This window comes from Oncorhynchus masou, chromosome 21, assembly GCF_036934945.1.
Source record: "Oncorhynchus masou masou isolate Uvic2021 chromosome 21, UVic_Omas_1.1, whole genome shotgun sequence".
Classification (NCBI taxonomy): Eukaryota; Metazoa; Chordata; class Actinopteri; order Salmoniformes; family Salmonidae; genus Oncorhynchus; species Oncorhynchus masou.
Window position 1 is genome coordinate 40,939,825 of NC_088232.1, and position 20,601 is coordinate 40,960,425.

At 42.5% G+C, this 20,601-nt stretch overlaps 1 protein-coding gene across 3 annotated transcripts in view; it reads right to left on the reverse strand.

Annotated features, from left to right (window-relative positions):
- Positions 1-4,334: 4,334 nt before the first annotated feature.
- The window catches only part of LOC135508352 (collagen alpha-1(XII) chain-like), a 91,768-nt gene continuing 75,501 nt past the window's right edge, over positions 4,335-20,601 (reverse strand). For 2 of the 3 annotated variants that reach the window (XM_064928475.1, XM_064928477.1), the window contains 10 exons: positions 18,744-18,797; positions 15,057-15,110; positions 14,574-14,627; positions 13,803-13,874; positions 13,508-13,543; positions 11,643-11,709; positions 11,328-11,510; positions 10,751-10,828; positions 7,703-7,873; positions 4,335-5,300 (listed from right to left, as the gene is read on the reverse strand). In XM_064928475.1, coding sequence (XP_064784547.1) covers positions 5,143-5,300; positions 7,703-7,873; positions 10,751-10,828; positions 11,328-11,510; positions 11,643-11,709; positions 13,508-13,543; positions 13,803-13,874; positions 14,574-14,627; positions 15,057-15,110; positions 18,744-18,797 — 927 coding nt within the window. In that variant the 3' untranslated portion in view covers positions 4,335-5,142. Of the gene's footprint in view, positions 7,321-7,702; positions 7,874-10,750; positions 10,829-11,327; positions 11,511-11,642; positions 11,710-13,507; positions 13,544-13,802; positions 13,875-14,573; positions 14,628-15,056; positions 15,111-18,743; positions 18,798-20,601 lie in introns of all 3 variants that reach the window. The other variant, XM_064928476.1, reaches the window with a different exon arrangement.

Sequence of the window (20,601 nt, forward strand, 5' to 3'; positions counted from 1 at the left end):
TTATTTTTGTACTATTTTATTTTACATAATGTTTCCGCTACCGTCTCTTATGACCAACAATAACTTCTAGACATCAGGACTGCGATTACTCACCACAGACTGGCAGAATCATTTTTCTTCTTTCATGACTCTGACGAGCCCGAGGCGGAGGATCTACGGCTCCCTCGGGAACAGGCCACGACCCCAGTGATCTGCATGAAAAGGAGGCGGAGAAAGATAGGCCAGAGGGCAGGCTGCCTTCTGAAAGAGTCAGAGGTGATCGAATAAGCCCCCACTTCCCTCAATTCTGCTAGCAAACATGCAATCTTTGGACAATAAAATGGATGAGTTTTTGGGACGATTAAACTTCCAACGGAACATTAACTCTTAGGGCATGGATCCCGCTAGCGGGATCAAAATCGACAACATCCTGTGAAGCTGGAGCACGTCAAATTCAACTGACAAAACCGTAATATTAAACATTCATGAAAATACAAGTGTTTCACATCGTTCGTTTAAAAGCTTCACTTCTTGTTAATCCAACAGCGTTGTCAGATTTCAAAAATACTTTATGGGGATTATTTGACGACAGCTCCCCACACCAAATTACTTTTCCAAACCAAATTAATTTTCCAAACCAGCACAGGCATCACAAAATCCCAAATAGCGATAAAATAAATCACTTACCTTTGAAGATCCTCCTCTGTTTGCAATCCCAAGGGTCCCAGCTACACAACTAATGGTTGTTTTGTTCAATAAAGTCCTTCTTTATATCCCAAAAATGTCCCTTTAGTTGGCACACTTGATTCAGTAATCCACTCTTTCAACATGCATACAAACAAATCCAAAAATTTACCAGTAAAGTTTGTCCAAACAAGTTAAACGATGTTTCTAATTAATCCTCAAGTACTTTAATATCTAAATAAACAATCAAGTTTAAGACAGAGAATAGTTTGTTCAATAGGGAAGATAAATAACGAAGAGTGCACACCTCATTCACACACGCAACAAGACTACATTTCTAATGAGAGATACCTTGGAAAAACTACAACTACCCTGTCATTTTTCCAAAAACAAGCCTGAAACCCTTTCTAAAGACGGAAGCCATAGGAACTGCAATCTGGGAGCTATTTATTTGTATATTACATAGACAAGCATTGAAATGGACTCTGAACTCAAAAAAAACATTTTCCGGATGGATTTCCCTCCCTGCCATGTCAGTTTTGTTATACTCACAGACATTATTTTAACAGAGTGTTTAACAGTGTGTTTTTTATCCAATGCCATCAATTATATGCATATCCTAGCTTCTGGGCCTGAGTAACAGGCAGTTTACTTTGGGCATGTCATTCATCCAAACTTCCGAACACCGCCCCCTAGCCCTAAGAGGTTTTAAGGCTACTAAAAGTCATAATTCAGACATGTTGAGGGGGTTAGGTTTTGATTAGCATGGAATGTGGTGTTTTTTGTTGAGTTTTAACTTATTTCCTTCTTACACTCACTTCATAATCAGACCAATAGCCCATATCGACTTCAAAGAACAGTTGGTTTTGACACAAATCTGTATGTTTATGCTGCGGTTAACATCTTTAAAATAGAGGATTGGTTTTAGTGCATTTAACAATATCTTATAAACAAAGGTCCTTCAGACTCACTACTCTGATGCTCATATTTCTTTTGATGGTTAAGGATCAAAACCCCTATAGCGTCAGGCCACATACAGTTGTGGGTACTGTATTTGGATTTCAAACCTCTGTGGGTTTTCTCCGCTTTTTAATGGTTAACACATGTCATCTGGTCACAAAAATACTACCTGCAGGCAATTTAGCATGCTCTTATAAGCGGGGCTTTAACAAATAAAAAGCAAGTATCAAATGTTTTGATCATCCATGAAGCAAATAAAATGTTTTTAATAAGCCGTTTTATAGCCGTTAATGTTTGCATCCGGGCACAGTGTGAAAATACTTGGATCCTTTGACTGCTGAGAATCCAGTGCTTTCAACAGTTTCCCATGTCTGCCAGTGGTAGCAGTCTTGGCCTCCAAATGCCTCTTCTCCCACTCTTTCTCTAGGGGATTTCTTCTATAGAACTCCCCCCTGTAAGGGTATTTTCCCTTCATAATGATGAATTGAAATAAACTCAGTTGTTCCTTACTTGACAGTTCTGATCGTTTTCCTAAGTGCTTTTTTTCTCTTTGGATGGAGATATTGAGCCAAAAATGCATAGGAATAACAACCTGAACACTATCACATAGTTATTATTAGGCTACATGTAAATACATTTCTGATAATTAAAAAGCTGATAGCATTAAATGAATCGGCCACTAAATATATGTTAAATCAACTGGTTCTGATATAGCTTTGTTTTATTAATGTAATCTTGCATTCTGAACTATTAGCCTCAACTCTTCAGATAGTCCTCTTTGTGGGACTCCCATTTTGTATTCCTCAAAGTGTTCTTCTTCAGATAGTGTGCCGTGTTTGAAGCTCTTAACATGAACCTTGTGGTCATGCCGATATAATAAAGTATTTTAAACTTTCCACAGTTAGAAGAGTGACTGGGAAAGTAAGCTTGAATCCCTCCAAAGAGCACCGTAGACTTTTATGGGGTTAAAGACATACGCAAGCACTGCTTATAACTTACCTTTTTAATTGTGTGTCTTTGATGTGTACATCCCTGCTCCAAGGCTGCATATTAGAAGGGACTTCAAAAGGAGTTTCCCATGGGTGACTCATCTGGGAGAAACCACAGTGTTTTGTCTAGCGAGGTCACCCACTACATCCTTCTGACTGGAATACCAAAGGCTGAGTGAATACTTCAAAATCAAATCAAATTTGATTTGTCACATGCGCCCTGAATATAACAAATACAACAGGTGTAGTAGACCTTACCGTGGAATGCTTACTTACAACTCCTTAATTAACCAACAATGCACAATAACGAAGCTATATACAGGGGGTAACGGTAGGGGTAAAGTACATGTAGGTAGGGGTAAAGTGACTATGCAGAGAAAATATTCAATGAGTAGAGCCTTGTAAAAACAAAGGGTGGGGGGGGGGGGCAATGTAAATAGTCTGTGTGGCCCTTTGATTAATTGTTCAGCAGTCTTAAGGAGCCTTTTGAACCTGGACTTGGTGCTTGGGAAATAGGTCCTGGATGACAGGAAGCATGGCCCCAGTGATGTACTGGGCTGTACGCACTACCCGCTGTAGCGCCTTATGGTCAGATGCCGAGCAGTTGCCATACCAGGTTGGTGATGCAACTAGTCAGGATGCTCTCGATGGTGCAACTATAGAACTTTTTGATGATCTGGGGACCCACACCAAATCTTTTCAGTCTCTTGAGGTGGAAAAGGAGTTGTTGAGCCCTCTTCACAACTTTCTTGGTGTATTTGGACCATGGTAGTGAAAAGCTGTGGTTTGAAATGAAGAGGGCGGTGCAAAAGAGCAGACGGGATATCAAGGATAGCGGGATATCAAGGATAGCGGGATATCAAGGATAGTGGGATATCAAGGATAGCGGGATATCAAGGATAGCGGGATATCAAGGATAGCGGGATATCAAGGATAGCGGGATATCAAGGATAGCGGGATATCAAGGATCCGGGAAAAGTTCCGTTTAGAGGAATGGTCTAGGATCCCTCCCCTACATAAAACATTTAAGAATAAGGCTCAATGTCATTACCCTCAGAAGGGGAGGATGCTAGAGTACTGACAACAGGTTGTTAATCATTTTTTACCCCTATCTATTTTTATTTATTTTATTGCTTCTTAAACAAGCAATAAAAGCATTTCCCAATTGAATTATTTATTTTATACAGACTTTTTTGCTCATCTTTATCAAGGGTGCTCATAATTATGGACCTGACTGTATATTATATACCCATTGATTCTTGAATATTATAACTTATATTATTTAATTTAGAATTCCTTACGATGTTAGTTCAACTGTCGTACCCAATCAGAACCCAAAATATAAACATGTTTAAGTCCATTGTTTGCAAACAATGCAATTGTAAAGCCTCAAAACATGGCCTCAAAACATGGTTAAAACTATAATTTTGACGTCGGGGATGGTCAATCCTTGCATCCATAGCTCTGTCTATGAATTAGACAGTGGCTACATTTCTCCAGCCCCATCCCTCATCTTTATACCAAAATAGTGGCAGGGTGGCTGCTTTGTTATAGTTTGAACTGATTGCCCCTTTGAAGCTGTACTCACTCTAGTAAAGACCGTTTTTTGGGATTGGCATGTGACATGAGATATACTATATCCAGTGTTTGCAGCTACAGTGCATTTATCAAATAACTGGGACATAGACTGAGACACCACAGATATGAGACTGAAACAAAATGTACAATTTTCAGTAGTTTTATTGAAAAATGCCTCTTCTGTTTCAGAAATAAATAAGAAAATAAGGCTGTGGAATTCACAATGTGCAGTTAAAACATGAACAGGCAATTCTATGTCCATAGTCTTGCAAACAAATTCCAACTGCATTTGGTACTGATACAAAACAATAACTATATTCTGATTTGTTTTTGTTTTGTTGAAATCTTAAATATACAACACAGACAGGCAACTCCACCTTTGGGAAAAATCAGCTGTGAGTTAGTATTATAAAAACAGATACACATTTGGTCTAAAGTAACTCATTGAAAGCCTGATTTGATAATAGCTGGGAATCTTTGGGAACTTTTAATGGAGCTGGAACCAGTAACCCTCTTTCTGATGAAGAGGGTGGCAAACTACATGATTTCAAAAGAACAACAGACAGCTTGACATTGTGAAATTTGCAATGAACTGTGAGGTACAGGGCTAATGTGAAGGGGTACAGAGACATACATATACCTTCCCCAACGTATTTGCTGACTTTCCGATGATTAGTGCATTAAACATTGGACTAACACTTAATGCAGTTATGTTACAAGCAGAGACACTTAAAGAAACAGTTAGCAAGCACACAGGTTTGTAATGAAATAATGTCCAGATTCATTATATTTCCACTTAATCTTGCGAAACATAATTTGTTGATGCGTAAAGATATGTTCAATAAAGCAAGGGTATCAGACCCATAGATTTTATTCTCTGAATTTCACTGAATAATCGCACATGTAATAATGGAGATCAATTCAATACAACAATCCTTTGTTTTGTTTTTGTTTATGGTGCTATCCTCTCGGTATCGTCTCTTGATAGTGACCTCTTTCCTCTCTGGTTTCGTGAGTAACCAGGCGACTGTATTGCCTCAGATTCATCTTCCGGTTCTTCCTCGGGTATAGGGACTAGGTAGGTTTCAGGGTCGGGCTCGTAGCCGGTGGCTAGAAACATTCGTTTGGCCAATCAAACAGGACTTTAGTCAACAGGCTGAGACTTAACATGCACAATGTACATCCTAAACGTTTGTCCTAAACATGAATAATCAACCAACGTGTTGAATGTATGGACCAAAGAACTGTCATTTATCTTGCTTGTATGTTAGAGTGATTACATGCACTCCTGAACTTAATGTTATTGAGGAATATGAACCATATTGAACACATACATAAAGATACATACCAATACAAGTAATAAAGCTGGGATTGAATTTGTAACAAAACACTAATACAACACTGCCACTTGTCTCTCGCTCTATCCTATCCTTTTCCTACTCCTAAAACCCATTGTGGTGTTATACAACAAATGTTCCTCAGCAAATTGACTTATATATATATATACACTACCGTTCAAAAGTTTAGGGTCACTTAGAAATATCCTTGTTTTTGAAAGAAAAGCGAATTTTTTGTCCATTAAAAATAACATCAAATTGATCAGAAATACAGAGTAGGCATTATTAATGTTGTAAATGACTATTGTAGCTGAAAACGGCAGATTTTTTATGGAATATCTACATAGGCCCATTATCAGCAACAATCACTCCTGTGTTCCAATGGCATATTGTGTTAGCTAATCCAAGTTTATCATTTTAAAAGGCTAATTGATCATTTTGCAATTATGTTAGCACAGCTGAAAACTGCCGTGCCGATTAAAGAAGCAATAAAACTGGCCTTCTTTAGACTAGTTGAGTATCTGGAGCATCAGAATTTGTGGGTTCGATTACAGGCTCAAAATGGCCAGAAACAAATACTTTCTTCTGAAACCAGTCAGTCTATTCTTGTTCTGAGAAATGAAGGCTATTCCATGCAAGAAATTGCCAAGAAACTGAAGATCTCGTACAACGCTGTGTACTACTCCCTTCACAGAACAGCGCAAACTAACTAGAATAGAAAGAGGAGTGGGAGGCCCCGGTGCATAACTGAGCAAGAGGACAAGTACATTAGAGTGTCTAGTTTGAGAAACAGACGCCTCACATGTCCTCAACTGGCAGCTTCATTGAATAACACCCGCAAAACACCAGCCTCAACTTCAACAGTGAAGAGGCAACTCCAGTATGCTGGCCTTCTAGGCAGAGTTGCAAAGAAAAAGCCATATCTCAGACTGGCCAATAAAAAGAAAAGATTAAGATGGGCAAAAGAACACAGACACTGGACAGAGGAACTCTGCCTAGAAGGCCAGCATCCCGGAGTCGCTTTGTCATTATGGGGTATTGTGAGTAGATTGATGAGGGAAAAAAACAATTGAATCCATTTTAGAATAAGGCTGTAACATAGCAAAATGTGGAAAAAGTCAAGGTGTCTGAATACTAAATATATATAAACAGAAGAAAATGGTAGGAAAAGAATGTTTAGCATAGATTAGGCAAACATACAAAGAATATCATGATTAAATGTACAAATGTCACATGCTTCGGTTTGGACCGGAGCACAAGCTGTGTAAATCACAGGCCTCATACTGTAATAAAACAGAGGTTATGCTGGCAGTAAGTCAGTAAGAAGCGGGTTATAAGGCACAAGCTCAATACAGATGTTAAATGATTTTAGTGGATTGTGTGGTTCAAACATCATTTACAAGGCACAATTAGTTTATTTACAGATATCACCTCTACGTCAACATGTTAACACTTGTTCTTTGGCTATGATATCAACTTTGTTAGTAGTTTTTGGTTTGTTTTTTTACATGCTCCTTCCGGCGTAAAGAAGTAGTCTCTCTCTGTTTGCTGGGGTTTTGGTTCAAGATGCAAACAGGCCAGTAGGGTTGCCATCTCTGCAGCTTGTCTGATAGAAGCTGTGAAGTGGTGTTAGTGCGAGTCCACTCCTTTCTGTCTCGTTTGTGGTTTTTTAACGGTGTTCATTAATTATGTCCCCGGTGGTTATCCTTAAGGGCTCATTAGCCAGTGAGCTAACATCTCAGAAACACGACTGTAAGCAGCACAGGCAGCATAGAGAGTTTACTAGGACCGACCTGGAAACAGTTCAAACAGGGGGTTAGATCTCTCTGTTGCAGAAAGTTATTTGCCATTTTTATTTCTACTTGGCAGTGTTTAACATGCAATTATGAATATCCACTCTATAACAAACATAATGAGACCTTGGACGTAAAGGGTTCATAATGTTGCCAAAGGGGGTTGTCGAGACAAAAATATGTCCACTGTCCCATTTGAATAAACTTTTGTTAACAACTGCATTTTGTTTAGAACCCTTGAAACCCATGACCTCCGTACATTGAACCAGAGCGTTAGCTGTTGAGTATAAAGTTGTAAATAAATTAGTGTGCATACGTTACATTCACTATGTATTCAGCTACCCTGCCATGCAGATTGGGATTCAGTCAGTTGTGGACATACCTGGGTAACCTTGTCCATTGTAAGGAATGCCAACACACTGGGAGGAGTCGCAATAGCCAGGGGGTCCAGGTGGTCCCCTCACTCCTGAGGTTCCCTGGCGACCAGGAGGGCCCCGAGGCCCAGCAGAGCCCGTAGTACCTGTGGCGCCGGTTCGAGCCTCGCCTGGTGGCCCTGAGAGTAGGGAGAGGGAGATGGGTTGTGGAAAATAATTAAAGAATAGTCAGAACGAAACCTCCCTGACATCACCCTTAAATCCCAACTGGAAGTGGAGGGGGGACTATTGGTTTCTACCACTGTAAATTCAATATTTAGACAGCTCAATTAAAAGTCTGATAAGAAGTGAGCCAGTCACGGCTCTGGTGAGTTACTCCCTGCCCCTGTCTGTCTAGACAGTACAAACAAAGGATGGAATTTCCTCCACTCTCTCGCTCTCTCTTGCTCTTTGATCTCTTAAGTGAGCACATGTGTTGTCAATGAAGGAGCCACCAAAGCAACGCTCATTGTACAACAATCTGATTCTCCCACTCAACAATGAGTCATCATTGCTAGCTAACTAGCTTCCTCCTACAGGAGTTTAGTAGTGTCTTACTTCATTCACAGAAACAGACTTGGCAGTGTTCGACAGGAGGGGGAAGTAGACATCATATATAGCCTGACATTCCCACTAGCCCCCCTACCCCTTGTGATAGGAAAGCTTCTGGGGACTCAGGGCCTTCACATGCTGAATATCAATTAAAGGTGGATGTTATGTTGCCTCCATAAAGACAGCATAATATCAACAGTGAACAAGACGGCTATTAGAGACTAATCCTCAGCCATTTCTAGAATGGGTTTGGGATCACTGATGAATGAGAGGTCGGGGTAACATTGTTTTGATAAGAGAAGATAGCAGCTATAATGCATAATGTTAAATCTTTCATCCAGAAATAGACCTTGGTTCTCAATTCCTTTGATGTATCGTATGTTGATAAAGACGTGTGAACATATCTGTGCGGACCAATCCTGTGAAGAAGAAGCATAAATTCTCTCTCGAAAAGAGAAGGGTTTTTCTGGGAATATGTTTGACGGTTCACTGAGAATTTATGAAACACAGCTGCCCAAACGAAGGTTCATGAGACACATCTAGGTAAATCTTGGCCTGCCCCTTGGGTCTGTCCTTTATATTGCACTGGGAGGAGTTCTAAAAGTCACAAAGAGAGGTCCAGGGATAGGATTTAGAACAAAATGGCTACCATGGTGAAATAAGTTAAGAACTGTAGATCAGGAAGTAGTGAATAAGAACCTCCTGTCTCCAGGTGTTGAGCACAACCATTTACAGTTAGTATGCGGGAAGATTCTTATGTTCCATACCTTGTTGTTAAGGTACAGTTCAAGTCGAAAGTTTACATACACCTTAGCCAAATACATTTAAATTCACCTTAGCCAAATACATTTAATACATTCACAATTCCTGACATTTAATCCTAGTAAAAATTCCCCGTCTTAGGTTAGTTTGGATCACCACTTTATTTGAAGAATGTGAAATGTCAGAATAATAGTAGAAATAATGATTTCTTTCTTTCATCACATTCCCAGTGGGTCAGAAGTTTGCATACACTCAATTAGTATTTGGTAGCATTGCCTTTAAATTGTTTAACTTGGGTCAAACGTTTCGGGTAGCCTTCCACAAGCTTCCCACAACAAGTTGGGTGAATTTTGGCCCATTCCTCCTGACAGAGCTGGTGGAACTGAGTCAGGTTTGTAGGCCTCCTTGCTCGCACACTCTTTTTCAGTTCAATATGTTCAATATGATTGAGGTCAGGGCTTTGAGATGGCCACTCCAATACCTTGACTTTGTTGTACTTAAGCCATTTTGCCACAACTTTGGAAGTATGCTTGGGGTCATTGTCCATTTGGAAGACCCATTTGCGACCAAGCTTTAACTTCCCGACTGATGTCTTGAGATGTTGTTTCATTATTCACATCATTTTTGTTCCGTATGATGCCATTTATTTTGTGAAGTGCACCGGTCCCACCTGCAGCAAAGCACCCCCACAACATGATGCTGCCATCCCCGTGCTTCACGGTTGGGATGGTGTTCTTCGGCTTGCAATCCTCCCCCTTTTTCCTTCAAACATAACGATGGTCATTATGGCCAAACAGTTCTATTTTTGTTTCATCAGACCAGAGGACACTTCTCCAAAAAGTACGATCTTTGTCCCCAGGTGCAGTTGCAAACTGTAGTCTGGCTTTTTTATGGTGGTTTTGAGCAGTGGCTTCTTCCTTGTTGAGCGGCCTTTCAGGTTATGTCGATATAGGACTCGTTATACTGTGGATACACATACTGTTGTATCTATTTCCTCCAGTATCTTCACAAGGTCCTTTGCACTTTTCGCACCAAAGTACGTTCATCTCTAGGAGATAGAATGCGTCTCCTTCCTGAGCGGTGCGACGGCTGCGTGGTCCCATGGTGTTTATACTTGCATACTATTGTTTGTACAGATGAACCTGGTACCTTCAGGCATTTGGAAATTGCTGAATTGATGAACCAAACTTGTGGAGGTCTACAATTTTTTTTCTGAGGTCTTGACTGATTTCTTTTGATTTTCCTATGATGTCAAGCAAAGAGGCACTGAGTTTGAAGGTAGGCCTTGAAATACATCCACAGGTACACCTCCAATTGACTCAAATTATGTCAATTAGCCAATCATAAGCTTCTAAAGCCATTACATAATTTTCTGGAATTTTCCAAGCTGTTTAAAGGCACAGTCAACTTAGTGTATGTAAACTTCTGACCCACTGGAATTGTGATACAGTGAATTATAAGTGTAATAATCTGTCCGTAAACAATTGTTGGAAAAGTTACTTGTGTCATGCACAAAGTAGAGTTTTAATGACTCCAAATAAGTCTATGGGAACTTCCGACTTCAGCTGTATATGAGGCAAATTACTGAGTCAGGGGCTTCTGTTAATGGTCTCTGTTTTCTTGTGAGATGGGAGACCTTGGCAGAAGCATAGCTGTGAAATGGGTTATTCTACATGAGAAGTGAGTGATGGCCGAGGTCTTACCAGGGGGACCACTGAGTCCTCTCTGTCCTCTCTGTCCTGTTCCAGGGGATCCTCTCTCTCCCTTCTCTCCTGGCGCCCCTGCAACAGCACAATCAGATACACAGGCAACAGGTTATTAGCAATGACAAAAAGTGTCATTGTACAGCACCATGTATTTGTAATAACCACAAATGAGCATGTCTGAGGATGGAGGAAATTGTAGCATGGATCAGATTTACTATAGGAAGTGAAGCATGATGGCAGATGATCATCAATTATTTACATGATGTGATGAACTTTATATATTTAGAATAGATGTGTTTTGTACAATCGCTTGCAATCAAAACTTCCATTTGATCTTTGTGCTCCAGTCATTATTTAATTGTACCATTGTTGTAAACGTTGCAATGTTACTCCAGGCTCAAAGAACAGACCAACCGTTATCCTAGGATGTTAGATAGGTTAAAGAAGAGGACCGTGTCCTGTCATTACTTAAAGTTTTGCATCTCTGATAGGTTGTAATTTACTTTCTAGCCATACAAAAACAGGAAGTAATAAAAACAGGCAAAAAATACATAAACAGCACACTATCACTCACCTCTCTCTCCTTGGTTTCCAGGTAAGCCGGGGTTTCCAGGGAAACCATTTCGGCCAGTCTGTCCAGGTTCTCCACGAGGACCTGTGTTGCCGGCGGGACCAGGGGGGCCTGCGGGGCCTGGGTTGTTGCTAGAGTAACCGGTGGGGATCTGGTTGATCATATTATTAATTCTGCTCATTTGACCTGAGAGGAATGAATGAAGATATGATTAAGGCAGAGAGAAAAATCACATAGATGGTTTATTTGTTTACATTGTATGTGTGTGTAGGTGTACCCAACCAATACTGGTTTATGAAGGTCTAAATAGGAACTCACTATTCACAAGCTGTTCGCAAACTTGTCTGGCAATGGAACGCATCAGATTCTGAGATGCAAAGTCCCCCTGGAAAACAAACACATTTTGGTGAGACAAGGTCATGCTACTCTGAGAAGTAAGGGTCGACAACATGCTACTCTGAGAAGCAGGGGTCGAAAACAGGCTACTCTGAGAAGCAGGGGTCGACAACAGGCTACTCTGAGAAGCAGGGGTCGACAACAGGCTACACTGAGAAGCAGGGGTCGACAACAGGCTACTCTGAGAAGCAGGGGTCGACAACAGGCTACTCTGGGAAGCAGGGGTCAACAACAAGCTACTCTGGGAAGCAGGGGTTGACAACAGGCTACTCTGAGAAGCAGGGGTCGACAACAGGCTACTCTGAGAAGCAGGGGTCGACAACATGCTACTCTGGGAAGCAGGGGTCGACAACAAGCTACTCTGAGAAGCAGGGGTCGACAGCAGGCTACTCTAAGAAGCAGGGGTCGACAACAGGCTACTCTGAGAAGCAAGGGTCAACAACAGGCTACTCTGAGAAGCAGGGGTCGACAACAGGTTACTCTGAGAAGCAGGGGTCGACAACAGGCTACTCTGAGAAGCAGGGGTCAACAACAGGCTACTCTGAGAAGCAGGGGTCAACAACATGCTACTCTGAGAAGCAGGGGTGGACAAAATACTACTCTGAGAAGCAGGGGTTGACAACAGGCGTCTGGCGGGCAAATAAAAAAGCACCTCCCAAAGTTCTGAGGATTTTTGTTTTTCGTCAAAAAGGGACTAAAATCACCAGGGATTCAGATAAAAATGAGTTTCATTTAGGAAATCTGTTCACCAAGTATTCCCACGAATAAAAAAAGATACGTGATCATGTCTCCATGTAATTAAGGTATGAAATGGTTGTTCTTTTCCAATACAACCTCTTTTGTGCCTTACTTGTGGTCAATTTGCAGTGTACAAATGATTATAATTATGTTACGGCACCATTGACCATCGGCTCCGACAAAAAAACCAGCCCACGGGTGAATCTAGTTGCCTAGTCCTGGACTAAAGGATACAGTAGTTTCCTAGTCCTGGACTAAAGGATACAGTAGTTTCCTAGTCCTGGACTAAAGGATACAGTAGTTGCCTAGTCCTGGACTAAAGGATACAGTAGTTTCCTAGTCCTGAACTAAAGGATGCAGTAGTTGTCTAGCCCTGAACTAAAGGATACAGTAGTTTCCTAGTCCTGGACTAAAGGATACAGTAGTTTCCTAGTCCTGGACTAAAGGATACAGTAGTTGTCTAGTCCTGGACTAAAGGATACAGTAGTTGTCTAGCCCTAGACTAAAGGATACAGTAGTTGCCTAGCCCTAGACTAAAGGTTACAGTAGTTGCCTAGTCCTGGACTAAAGGATATAGTAGTTGCCTAGTCCTGGACTAAAGGATACAGTAGTTGTCTAGTCCTGGACTAAAGGATACAGTAGTTGTCTAGTCCTGGACTAAAGGATACAGTAGTTGTCTAGTCCTGGACTAAAGGATACAGTAGTTGTCTAGTCCTGGACTAAAGGATACAGTAGTTGTCTAGTCCTGGACTAAAGGATACAGTAGTTGTCTAGTCCTGGACTAAAGGACACAGTAGTTGTCTAGTCCTGGACTAAAGGATACAGTAGTTGTCTAGTCCTGGACTAAAGGATACAGTAGTTGTCTAGTCCTGGACTAAAGGATACAGTAGTTGTCTAGTCCTGGACTAAAGGATACAGTAGTTGTCTAGTCCTGGACTAAAGGATACAGTAGTTGTCTAGTCCTGGACTAAAGGATACAGTAGTTATCTAGTCCTGGACTAAAGGATACAGTAGTTGTCTAGTCCTGGACTAAAGGATACAGCACATACCCTCTCTCCCTTTTCTCCTTTTATTCCAGACAGTCCCTGTGGAAAAGAGGAAACATGGGTGTTCTCAATACAAGGAAAGCCATTCATTTGCATGAGATTTGCAACAAAACACCACAAATACGCTATGAAATAGGAAGGTGGTTAACATCTTCCAATTTAATCAAATGAAGTGGGATGATTCAAGACAGTCTTTGAAGAGGTAGGATTTCAGATGTTTTTGGAAGATGGCTAGGGACTCTGCTGTCCTTGATGAAACATACATCATCATCATATGACCACTTGTATTTGTACATACTGGGTTTCCTGTGTCTCCTGGTTTTCCTGGGCTTCCTGTGTTTCCTGGAGAACCCGGAGATCCTGGACTTCCCTGGATGATGAGACGATGGACAGCGTTATTGCTACATCCACTTACCAAAGTTACGAAACAGTAAACATAAGGACAACAACCACTCCTGGTCCCTGTTAAATAGCTGTTGTACAATAGGGACCAGCCCTATACTGAGATGTATATCCACAGTCAAGGCACAACTTGGTATACTGTGCCAAGAACATTTAAAGGACAACACCACCCAAAAACTATCTTTTGGTATTTGTTTCATTACCAGCTGTATTTCTGTTTCTTGAAAACTTGATTGCTGACATGCAAAACATTTTTGGTACAATATCAACAATGGACTAATGAAACAAATACCAAAAGATAGTTTCTCGGTGGAATTTTTCTTTATCTGGGTGGAAACACTCCCAACAGGGATGGGATGCTTAATGGTCCTCAGAGCAGACCGAATGGTAAAGTAGGCTATATATTAATATATTTATTTTATTTTTTATTTAACCTTTATTTAACTAGGCAAGTTAGTTACGAACAAATTCTTATTTACAATGACGGGCCTACATGTTGACAATGACGTGCTGGCCCTTTGCCTATTGGTATGGTGCAGCCATTAACTACTGTAGAGGCAGGCCTCAATCATAGTAGGGAGAATGAGATGCATGTTTTAGCTGTATGACTGACTGAAGGACTGAGTTGGTCTGTGTTTTGACCACATCTTCTAGCTGCAGTACTCACCATGGGTCCTGTTGGACCTCTAGGTCCCGATGGTCCTTCCTTCCCTGGTGGTCCCTGGGAAGAGAAGATAGACACTCACAACAGGCAGCAATAAAAGTTGGCATTAAGTTGTTGTTGTGTTAAAGGTATGTTGTCAATGTTTAATTTATTTCTGTATATATGTACTGTACGTTTTATGGTGCTGTTAAACTGGTGATGCTTCCAAGAGATGGGACTATAAAAACTCAGTGAAATAAACCAGGACCTCGCTAATCTCCCTAGCTACCAATCTCTGTATAGTGTTCTACTGCGCCAGTTTAATGGAGCCCAATGACGTCATATGACATGCACCAGAATACTAGGAGCACACAACAGTTTAACTGCGCACGTTGAGTGATCACATGCACATGTTGAGTTAAGTAGGTGCTGGCTAGATTCATGGCCTTTCAACAGTGTCTGTACACTGAGCAGCTCTGTGTAGAGGTACAGAGATGCTGATCTTACCCTCACTCCACCTGGTCCAACAGAACCCATAGGACCAGCAGCACCAGCAGGACCCTGCAGGAACACAACACACTCAATCAAACTCTGCTAACCAGTAATAACACACAATTCTGACAAAATGGCACAAAATTGCCTTTTCATTTAGCCAGAAATGATAACTACTAGTTGTACTGTGTAATAACTGCTCTCTAGTCTTTTAGTGAGAACATGGTAGACTTTTCTGATGCAATTCAGGGTACTTGATTTGGTTGTTGAAATGCATGTTGTTAGCAGAACCATTCGACAGCCAAGGCTGCTATAGTCATAAACATCTTGATGCGATGAGAGATTCTCAAACAAATTATTCTCAAGTATTACTAACATCACAGGGTAATTGTTAGGATTCAGGTGAGTTTCATATTTCGAAAGTAAAGTCGTCCTTGATGGGGGTGAGTGATTCTCAACTAAATTATGCTCATTATTGGCGTCACAGGATAATGCCTCCAATCTTTGAAATCCAGGGGCCGATCATTCAGCACTGGTGGAGGTTAGTGATACAGTTTGGTCATGGTGGAGGTTATCAGTGATACAGTTTGGTCATGGTGGAGGTTATCAGTGATACAGTTTGGTCATGGTGGAGGTTATCAGTGATACAGTTTGGTCATGGTGGAGGTTATCAGTGATACAGGTTGGTCATGGTGGAGGTTATCAGTGATACAGGTTGGTCATGGTGGAGGTTATCAGTGATACAGGTTGGTCATGGTGGAGGTTATCAGTGATACAGTTTGGTCATGGTGGAGGTTATCAGTGATACAGGTTGGTCATGGTGGAGGTTATCAGTGATACAGTTTGGTCATGCTGGAGGTTATCAGTGATACAGTTTGGTCATGGTGGAGGTTATCAGTGATACAGTTTGGTCATGGTGGAGGTTATCAGTGATACAGGTTGGTCATGGTGGAGGTTATCAGTGATACAGGTTGGTCATGGTGGAGGTTATCAGTGATACAGTTTGGTCATGGTGGAGGTTATCAGTGATACAGGTTGGTCATGGTGGAGGTTATCAGTGATACAGTTTGGTCATGGTGGAGGTTATCAGTGATACAGTTTGGTCATGGTGGAGGTTATCAGTGATACAGTTTGGTCATGGTGGAGGTTATCAGTGATACAGTTTGGTCATGGTGGAGGTTATCAGTAATACAGGTTGGTCATGGTGGAGGTTATCAGTGATACAGCTTGGTCATGGTGGAGGTTATCAGTGATACAGGTTGGTCATGGTGGAGGTTATCAGTGATACAGTTTGGTCATGGTGGAGGTTATCAGTGATACAGTTTGGTCATGGTGGAGGTTATCAGTGATACAGTTTGGTCATGGTGGAGGTTATCAGTGATACAAGTTGGTCATGGTGGAGGTTATCAGTGATACAGTTTGGTCATGGTGGAGGTTATCAGTGATACAGTTTGGTCATGGTGGAGGTTGTCAGTGATACAGTTTGGTCATGGTGGAGGTTGTCAGTGATACAGCTTGGTCATGGTGGAGGTTATCAGTGATACCGTTTGGTCATGGTGGAGGTTATCAGTGATACAGGTTGGTCATTGTGCAGGTTATCAGTGATACAGTTTGGTCATGGTGGAGGTTATCAGTGATACAGCTTGGTCATGGTGGAGGTTATCAGTGATACAGGTTGGTCATGGTGGAGGTTGTCAGTGATACAGTTTGGTCATGGTGGAGGTTGTCAGTGATACAGTTTGGTCATGGTGGAGGTTGTCAGTGATACAGTTTGGTCATGGTCATGATACAGTTTGGTCATGGTGGAGGTTATCAGTGATACAGTTTGGTCATGGTGGAGGTTATCAGTGATACAGCTTGGTCATGGTGGAGGTTATCAGTGATACAGTTTGGTCATGGTGGAGGTTGTCAGTGATACAGTTTGGTCATGGTGGAGGTTATCAGTGATACAGTTTGGTCATGGTGGAGGTTATCAGTGATACAGTTTGGTCATGGTGGAGGTTATCAGTGATACAGTTTGGTCATGGTGGAGGTTATCAGTGATACAGTTTGGTCATGGTGGAGGTTATCAGTGATACAGCTTGGTCATGGTGGAGGTTATCAGTGATTGGTCATGGTGGAGGTTATCAGTGATACAGGTTGGTCATGGTGGAGGTTATCAGTGATACAGTTTGGTCATGGTGGAGGTTGTCAGTGATACAGTTTGGTCATGGTGGAGGTTATCAGTGATACAGTTTGGTCATGGTGGAGGTTATCAGTGATACAGTTTGGTCATGGTGGAGGTTATCAGTGATACAGTTTGGTCATGGTGGAGGTTATCAGTGATACAGTCATGGTGGAGGTTATCAGTGATACAGCAGTGATACAGGTTGGTCATGGTGGAGGTTATCAGTGATACAGGTTGGTCATGTGGTCAGTGATACAGGTTTGTCATGAGGTTGGTCATGGTGGAGGTTATCAGTGATACAGGTTTGTCATGGTGGAGGTTATCAGTGATACAGGTTTGTCATGGTGGAGGTTATCAGTGATACAGGTTGGTCATGGTGGAGGTTATCAGTGATACAGTTTGGTCATGGTGGAGGTTATCAGTGATACAGGTTTGTCATGGTGGAGGTTATCAGTGATACAGGTTGGTCATGGTGGAGGTTGTGTGGTTGATCAGTTCCAAAGCCCTAAACAATTCATTATAAGCCCCTTCAGGTTGTTTCCTCTTGACAAGAGGGGCAAAGAATCTATCTAATGTAAGAAGATGAAGGATATCCTCCAAGAAATGACCAGGCCAGGGTAGGTTTGACTTTTGATATGTCGTTCCATTGTCTCCAGTCATCATTCTTTGGGCTTTTTTCCCATTGTCTCCAGCCATCGTTCTTTGGGCTTTTGATGCAATTTAGGATCCAAATATTCCCAGACACTTTGACGGTCATTGCCAACCTTGAGGATGTAGTCTTATAATCCTGAGGTTGCTTATCTTCACATCCCTTCTTTTCTCAGCTATTTAAATCCAATTAGTGGCACCTAAGTAAAACGAAGAATACACTCTTAGAAAAAAAGGGTTCCAAAAGGGTTCTTCGGCTGTCCCCATAGGTGAACCCTTTTTGGTTCCAAGTAGAACACTTTTGGGTTTCATGTAGAACCCTCTGGGGAAAAGGTTCTACATGGAACCCAATAGGGTTGTACCTGGAACCAAAAGGGTTCTACCTGAAACAAAAAAGGGTTCTTCAAATGGTTCTCCTATGGGACAGCCGAATAACCATTTTAGGTTCTAGATAGCACATTTTTTCTAGGAATGTAGTCTACAATTCACTCTTTTTGGCCATGACTATAGGGTTTACACTATAGGTTTTACAGTATAGGGTTTACAGTATAGGTTTTACAGTATAGGGTTTACACTATAGGGTTTACACTATAGGGTTGACAGTATAGAATATGTACAGTTCATATTAATCCTCTATTCCCGTTAGCAAGACTCTTCTGTGCTCCATAATAGCTTAACTGCACCACTGGCCTTCCACTGTAAATCAGCAGGTTGCTTGGAGTGTATACCCCACTCTGGGGACTGCATGGTCTACCTCCCACTTTGAATGTGGTTTCAGCTTTGCCATGTGGACAGATTCCAGACTCCAGTAGCGCTGTTTCTCTCTGTGGATCGTCTCTGGTTTCTTGTTGAAAACCACAGCTAATGAAAAAGAAAGCTGTACTCACTTGCAGCCCAGTCAGGCCTGAGTCTCCGGGATCTCCCTTTGGTCCGGGACGGCCCTGAGAAGACAAAGGGAAGGAGAGGTTTAGAGATGGAGTACAAAGGGAACTCCAACCCTAAACAACTACAGATCTGCTCTTTCTCTTGACCACGTAGTCTGTCACTGAGAGTGAATTTACATCCCAGCTTCAGGAGGATGTCTAGGAATGAATAAGGTCGTCTTAACATAGAGTAACTGTGTGTGTAAATCATACGTCAGGGAGGACCTCCTACAGTCCCCCACACTGTAAATCATACGTCAGGGAGGACCTCCTACAGTCCCCCACACTGTAAATCATACGTCAGGGAGTCCCCCACTGTAAATCATGACCTCCTACCCCAGTCCCCCACACTGTAAATCAGTCCCCCACACTGTAAATCATACGTCAGGGAGGACCTCCTACAGTCCCCCACACTGTAAATCATACGTCAGGGAGGACCTCCTACAGTCCCCCACACTGTAAATCATACGTCAGGGAGGACCTCCCCCACACTGTAAATCAGTCCCCCAGTCCCCACTGTAAATCATACGTCAGGGAGGACCTCCTACAGTCCCCCACACTGTAAATCATACGTCAGGGAGGACCTCCTCCCCCACAGTCCCCCCTACACCCCCACACTGTAAATCATACGTCAGGGAGGACCCCCACACTGTAAATCATACTACAGTCCCCCACACTGTAAATCATACGTCAGGGAGGACCTCCTACAGTCCCCCACACTGTAAATCATCCCCCACGTCAGGGAGGACATACATCAGGGAGGACCTCCTACAGTCCTACACTGTAAATCCCCCACACTCCCCCACACTGTAAATCATACGTCAGGGGAGTCCCCCACACTGTAAATCATACTCCTCCTACAGTCCCCCACACTGTAAATCATAGGGAGTCCTAGGGAGGACCTCCTACCCCCAGTCCCCCACACTGTAAATCATACGTCAGGGAGGACCTCCTACAGTCCCCCACACTGTAAATCATACGTCAGGGAGGACCTCCTACAGTCACTGTAAATCATACCAGGGGAGGACCTCCTATACGTAAATCAGGGAGGACCTCCTACACCAGCCAATCATACGTCAGGAGGACAGTCCCCCACACTGTAAATCATACGTCAGGGAGGACCTCCTACAGTCCCCCACACTGTAAATCATACGTCAGGGAGGACCTCCTACAGTCCCCCACACTGTAAATCATACGTCCTAGGGGGAGGACCTCCTCCCCCACACTGTAAATCATACCCCTCCTACAGTCCCCCACACTGTAAATCATACGTCAGGGAGGACCTCCTACAGTCCCCCACACTGTAAATCATACGTCAGGGAGGACCTCCTACAGTCCCCCACACTGTAAATCATACGTCAGGGGAGTCCCCCACACTGACCTCCTACAGTCCCCCACACTGTAAATCATACGTCAGGGGGAGGACCTCCTACAGTCCCCCACACTGTAAATCATACGTCAGGTAAATCATACGAGGACCTCCTACAGTCCCCCACACTGTAAATCATACGTCAGGGAGGACCTCCTACAGTCCCCCACACTGTAAATCATACGTCAGGGAGGACCTCCTACAGTCCCCCACACTGTAAATCATACGTCAGGGAGGACCTCCTACAGTCCCCCACACTGTAAATCATACGTCAGGGAGGATCTCCTACACTGTAAATCATACGTCAGGGAGGACCTCCTACAGTCCCCCACACTGTAAATCATACGTCCCCCAGGGAGGACCTCCCCCCACACTACAGTCCCCCACACTGTAAATCATACGTCAGGGAGGACCTCCCCCCACACTGTAAATCACAGTCCCCCACACTGTAAA